Below are 6,713 nucleotides of genomic sequence, written 5' to 3' on the forward strand. Positions count from 1 at the left end.
TTTTTTTACAATATAAAAACCGATCAAAATATTTATTCAAGTTATACATTCTATTACTCACTTGTATTACTCATACTTATCAATTCACTCGCTCAATTATATAATTTACTGACTTAAGTGTTGAAAGGATTGCCTCTATGTACCAACCTCCTCCTCTTTCTATAGGTTGGCAAATTACAATAAGAGCATTTTCGGCAAAAATTAATAAAGATATATAAAATTAATTAATTAATTAATTAATATATATAATAAATATATATAACGCAACGTATGAGGTATGTTAAGAAAATAATTTTAACTTAAATAAAATATTGATAAAATTTATAAACTAAATACTAATTTTCCTTAAAAGAATGCAAATCTTATTACTAAACCTGATTTAGTAATAAACTTTATTGGGATATTAAGAACTGTTATAATAATTTAGCATTATTAAATAAAAGATCAAATTTAATTTGTAATTCAATATATACTAAATTTTCTTAAAAGATTGCAATTACTATTACTAAACCTGATTTATTAATCAGCTTTTATTGGAATATGAAGTATTATTATAATAATTTAGCATTGCTATAATAAAAGATAAAATTTAATTTGTGATTCAATATAATATATATTATATTATAATCTATATAAAATTAATACAAATATATAAAAAATAAATATTTAATATACATAACAAATATAGATATAGTAACGTATGATGTATGTTAAAAAAAATAATTTTCAAATAAATAAATACTCAGAAAATTTATAAACTAAATACTAATTGATTTAATAAAACACTTTATTGTATATAAAATACTGTTATGATAATTTAGCATTATGAAAATAAAAGATTAAATTTAATTTGTGATTCAATATAATTTATATTATAATATATATAAATTAATAAAAATACATAAAAATAAATAATTAATATATTTAACAAATATAGATAATGTAACGTATGAAGTATGTTAAAAAAAATTAATTTTAAATTAAATAAATATTCATAAAATTGATAAACTAAATACTAAATTTCTCTAAAAGAATGTAGTTTATATTATTAAACCTGATTTAATATAAATTTTACTGGAATATAAAGTACTGTTATGATAATAAAAGGTGCAAATTTAATTTGTGTTTCAATATAATATATATTATAATTTATATAAAATTAATAAAAATATAAAAAAAATAAATAATTAGTATTACATTACGTTTGTGTAAAAAATTAATTTTAAATTAAATAAACATGCATTAAATTTTTTTTTTGAAGTGGACATGCATTAAATTTATAATCTAAATACTACTACTACTAAACCTGATTGAATTAAATTTTGGAATCCGGATTCTACTCCCATTTGTATATGCTTATTCTCTTGCTTCCTTCTTACGCCTGTTTTCTCTTTCTTCGTCTCTCACACTCTCGACTACTTGCCGGCTTGTGTAATTTCATTTCCAGCGGATTTAACCGTGAGCGTGAAGTCCGTCTTTTTCAGGTATAATGTGCTCCATTTACACTCGCGATTGTTGTACGCTCTCTCTCCTAGGTTCCTTGTCTTTCCTCCTGTTGTGATACACTTTTCTTTTCAGAGAGGCTCACTGGTCTTCTTGCTCTAGCTCGCTTGCTCACCGTCTGTAGAGCGAGAGATTTGACCATCTAAACCCTTTTTTGTTTTTTATGCTTCTGCATTAGGCTTTTGGATGTCTTCGTTATAGTAGTTATGTGTCGAATTTAGGTATTTATTTTGCTTTTTTTTTTTGGTCATTCTGGAAAAATTAATCTCATTCTGGAAAAATTAATCTGTGCCTGAAGATTAGATGATATGTAGTATTTCTGATGGCGATTGACTATATTGGATGATGATTGATTTCAGGTATTTGATTTTTCTTTGTCTAATCACTGAACAGGGGGAAATGCAGATAATGTTGAAGATGCTTTATTCCCTTCAGCTCTTACTTGAAAGAGCACAGAGAGGGGAAAATGATCTAAAAAGCCCCCCCAAAAAAAATCTTCTTTAGCATTTCTTTTCTTTCTTTGTTTTCTGCTTATGGAATTCTTGTATTTCTTATCTTTTCTTTCTTTTTTTTTTCTTTTTTTTTTTTCTGTTAAGAAGAGTGGTACTAGCATGCAAACCTAATCTCTTAATCTCTCTCTTCTGTTAGAACTTTCTATTGAATAAATTCTTTTGTCGACATTTTTTTTCCGATGCTCAGCTCATGAGCCTTTTTTTCTTAAGTGAAAAATCCTTATGATTAGATTTCCTGTGTTATATCTATTCTCCTAATTTTTACCATCTTTGCACGACCTTTGGGTTTCGCATGACCAACGTGTGCTTTAGGCATAAGAATGTCAGGGCCTTGCAGGTTCACGAGAGGTTATGTAGAGAAGTTATGCTAAAATCATTTACTGTTTGCCTCTTCAATCTCTGAAGTGATGTCGAATGTCATTCTTATCAATGCAGTCAACTTAAGCGATACTATGTATTTCTGTTCTCCCCAAGTCTAGTTCCCACCATTTCTGCGGGGTAGAAAATATTAATATTTTCAATTATGTTTTGCTCTTCTATTGCACTCATTTTTCTTCTAATTATATGCTAGTTTTGCAAAATCTTGCTAACTTTTTTGTGTGATGTATCTAGGGGAATTTTTAGCACTTTGCAAGCTATTCGTGATTATTTTAAAATTGATCAAGTCTGGAACATCAGTAATTGTGTTATAACATGCATCTCTATCTCATTAATGAGGCAATGGAACTTTCTCAAACAACTATTAGATGCTTGCTGATCAATTAATTCCTGAAACTGTTATGACTTTCAAAAAGTAAAAGTTTATGACTTACATGACTCTTTCATTATCATGCTATAAGCCTTTATATTATTTAGGCATCTGAAAGGGATCATAGTAAATCCTATGGAAGAAATCCAATCTTGGTTTAGAGAATCAGTTTCTATGAGTTGACAGTTTTAGTTGGTTTGTATTGCTTTATCAGAGAAATCAAGAGTGAATCGCATTTAATGATTTCTATGGAAATGTTAAAGTAGTAAAACTCTTCATTTTTCACAAAAAAAAGCATGATTTTCTTCTCTGTTTTGCTATGTGAACCATCAATTAGTTGCCTTTGATGAGCATTTAGAAACAACCCCCTGGGTGGTGGCCGCAGGAGTTGAACTCTGTTGAGAAAAGTAAGGAATAAGCTCAATTGTCAACTGAGCTCCTCCTTGGGCTTGCATTGAGTGCTTTAGCTGGCTAGCTTTTTAGTGCATTTCTTTTTGTGTTTATGTTCGCTTTTGTTCATCAGTTGTTAATTCTGTAAAATCTGATAGATTTTTAGTTATATCCAGTCCACATTGGTTGCAAAAATGAGTTCAAGGAGAGCAGTGGGAAGGACTTCAGCTGCTGGTGCTGGTACTGGTAATAATGCATCATCTACGGGGAAAAGTGCATCAGAAATCTCTGTTTCTAAGGTTGAGCAGTTGGGTCAAGGTGTAGCAGGCATTAGGTTGGATGCCGCACAAGATGATGGAGAATGGGAGGTTAAATCACGGAAGACTAAGAGCAGAGCTGGAAGCAGTGCTGCAAAGCCCTGGGGTTCTCAGAACTCCAATTCTAAAGCTTGGGGACACCCAGATCTGGTACAGAAACCAGGCATGCGAAATAATGGTGGATCAGGAAAGGTATCTGCAAATGCATGGCCAACTCAGGGTTTTGATTCTAAGAAGCCAACTGGCAGAGGAAATACCAGGCCTCAATCATCCAGTTGGGGCTTGGACAACTACATTGCTCCACAATCAGTAATTCCCCCACCTCTGGAGCATGGATGGAATTGGAGATCTAGAGCTGGTGCTACTGATCCAAACGGTACAGAGGATGATCAGAGAAAAGATGAAGATACTGAGGTTAACAAAGAAACTGATGTTGATGATGAAGATGATGATGCTATGGATGATACAGATGATGAGCTCCTTAGTGAAGACTTTGACTCAGATGCCAGTCAAAAGAGTCATGAGACTCGCAAGAAAAGCAGATGGTTCAAGCAATTTTTTGAGAGTTTAGACAGTTTGACTGTTGAGGAACTCAATGAACCAGCAAGACAGTGGCACTGTCCAGCATGCCAAGGCGGTCCTGGTGCCATTGACTGGTACAGAGGCCTGCAGCCCTTGATGACACATGCAAAAACAAAGGGATCAAAAAGGGTGAGGCTTCACAGAGAGCTTGCAGAACTTTTGGAGGAGGAGTTGCGTAGAAGAGGAACTTCAGTTATTCCAGCTGGTGAAGTATTCGGAAAATGGAAAGGCTTAAAAGACGAGGAAAGAGACCATGAAATAGTTTGGCCTCCAATGGTTATAATTATGAATACAAGGCTTGAACAAGATGAGAATGATAAGGTATGTCTCTTTTTATTTTTGGTAATTAAATTTTGTGGGATTATCATTCAAGTGTTTATTTTTTTATGAAATGGAGTTTTTATGCTCTGCCAGATTTTTAGTACTTACCAACTCTTGGTGTGTTAAATTGGATTTTAGTGGATTGGAATGGGCAATCAGGAGCTTCTTGATTACTTCAGTGGGTATGCTGCTGCAAAGGCTAGACACTCATATGGACCACAGGGACATCGTGGGATGAGCATTCTGATATTTGAGAGCTCTGCAAGAGGTTATCTGGAAGCTGAACGTCTGCACAAGCATTTTGCTGATCAGGGAACTGATAGAAATGCTTGGGATCGTCGTCGAGTCCTGTTCCATCCTGGTGGTAACCGCCAACTCTATGGTTACATGGCAGTTAAGGAAGACTTGGACATCTTCAATCAGCATTCTCAAGGTTCTTTCTCTCTCTCTCTCTCTCTGCCTGCATGTGTGCGTGCGTGTGTTTGTGTGCGTCTATGTGCGAGTTTTGGTTTGTTATTATTTATTCATATTTAAATTGTAGTTGTTAATTGTACCCCTTCCCTCTCCTTTTCCTCCGTGAACAAAAGGCATACAAAAATTTGAGTTATCTTGTATAAATCGACAGTTAATTGACATGCTGTTATTTTGATTAGGGAGGTCAAAGCTGAAATATGAGATGAGGTCTTACCATGAAATGGTAGTGTGCCAAATCAATCAAATGAGTGAGGATAACCAGCAACTTATTTGGTTTAAGAGCAAGGCTGATAAAGAAAAAAGGAAGAACAGGACTCTTGAGGAATCTCTTGAAATTGTTACCGACAAACTGCGGAAGACTACAGAAGAAAACCGCATTGTGAGGCAGAGAACCCAGATGCACCATGAACAGAGCCAGGAGGAGGTAAAACAACTAGTGCATATTTACTCATCTCATAAGCAGAAACTAATGATTATGCATTTCAGCTGACCTTTGCTCAAGAATGTCGTGTGCATGTGGCCTGTTAGGATAGCCCTTGATGCAAATGTTCGATATTTGCTCCTGAAAAGAAAATTTGAATTGAGCTGGGGGCCCTTAAACCAACTGTTCAGTGTCTTTTCTGTATAAGCATCTCTGAGTGCTTCTGCTGGCATACAAACTGAACTTCATCATATGGCAATGAATGGGTTACCTTGGAATTCTCAAGGTTTTTACTTGCTGCTTCTAATTTATTATGATAACTGCAATAAGTTCATCTTTGTGTCAATTAAAGCTTGGTACACTCTGAAGTCTGATATTGGCATTTCCATGAGTTTACCCTGCTGTATTTGAGGGCTTTGTGAATCCTCAAGGGGAAAAAACAAACAACTGAATATTACTTGATAGTAAAATTACAGCAGGACTTATTTGTAAATACACCCACATTTGGGAAAGAATCTTCTGCCAGTTAGTGGAAGATTTGATTTCATTTGAAGAATCGAGTATATTGGTGATGCTTACTTCAAAGTATGGATTGAATTATAATCAGTTTGGGTAGGGTTTTTTTTTGGTTTGTTTTGTGGGAAATAATGCATGGTGCTGGCAATTTTTTTCTAAATTTCTTAAACTTTAATGATTTATGAAGCTGGATTTCCAAGAGCAATTTTTCAAGGATCAACTCAAGCTTATCCATGAAGCAAGGGATGCAAAGGAAGAGGATTTTGAGAACCTACAACAGAAGGAAAGGGGGGAGAAAGCAAAGCAGCTAAGTTCCAATCCTTCTAATTCTGAGGAATATAGGCGCAGGTATGTAATGGTTTGAACTGTTATGATTAGTTGCAGAAAATACAATAGTTGCGATGGCCATTTTTGTATTTATGTTTCATTTATTTACTTCAGGGTGGAAGAAATGGATAAATTTGTACAATTTCAAGACAAAGAGATGAAAGAGTATGTAGCTGAGAGAGATGGGCTCATCAAAGCACACGAGGAGAAGTTTGCTGAAATGAAGAGGAGGCACTGGGAGGAAGAGTATAAGTTAGAAAAAGAGTTTGATGCAGAACTTACACACTTGATGTACAAGTACACTCCCCGCCCACATACCAAAGAAGGATGTAATGCAACCAGCAAAGAGTAGGAATGTATGAAGAAAGCCAAAAGACAGTCAAGTATCATGAGTAGTCATTGTAGACTTTTGCTTCATGAAGTTCATGTATGCTCGAAAACTTAAAAATTTTTATTATGGGCGGAAATGTTATTAACATTACAGCTGGATGCTGCTCTCTTCATTACTATTAGTTATGAGCTTTGGTTTTGATTGATATTAGGATGTGATGTGATTAGTTTGGGTTCCTGATGTCAGTAGGAATTCGAAAGGCGTTTTCTTA

At 34.1% G+C, this 6,713-nt stretch overlaps 1 protein-coding gene across 5 annotated transcripts; it reads left to right on the forward strand.

The window, feature by feature from the left end:
* The first annotated feature begins 1,323 nt into the window (after positions 1 to 1,323).
* LOC110628062 (protein SUPPRESSOR OF GENE SILENCING 3) lies at positions 1,324 to 6,713 on the forward strand. 5 transcript variants are annotated; one of them, XR_002489954.2, is made up of 6 exons: positions 1,324 to 1,484; positions 3,312 to 4,373; positions 4,512 to 4,806; positions 5,027 to 5,271; positions 5,334 to 5,554; positions 5,972 to 6,119. XR_002489954.2 is itself a non-coding variant. In XM_021774510.2 (6 exons), the coding sequence occupies exons 1-6, from the start codon at positions 1,353 to 1,355 to the stop codon at positions 6,461 to 6,463; spliced, it is 2,133 nt and encodes a 710-aa protein (XP_021630202.1). In that variant the 5' UTR covers positions 1,324 to 1,352; the 3' UTR covers positions 6,464 to 6,713. The 5 variants fall into 5 exon arrangements, 4 of the variants coding, with proteins under 4 accessions (XP_021630202.1, XP_021630203.1, XP_021630205.1 ...); XM_021774510.2 differs by lacking the exon at positions 5,334 to 5,554 and adding an exon at positions 6,226 to 6,713 and having other exon boundaries at positions 5,972 to 6,132; XM_021774511.2 differs by lacking the exon at positions 5,334 to 5,554 and adding an exon at positions 6,226 to 6,647 and having other exon boundaries at positions 3,330 to 4,373; positions 5,972 to 6,132.

The sequence above is a fragment of the Manihot esculenta genome, chromosome 12, assembly GCF_001659605.2.
Source record: "Manihot esculenta cultivar AM560-2 chromosome 12, M.esculenta_v8, whole genome shotgun sequence".
NCBI classification, from domain to species: domain Eukaryota; kingdom Viridiplantae; phylum Streptophyta; class Magnoliopsida; order Malpighiales; family Euphorbiaceae; genus Manihot; species Manihot esculenta.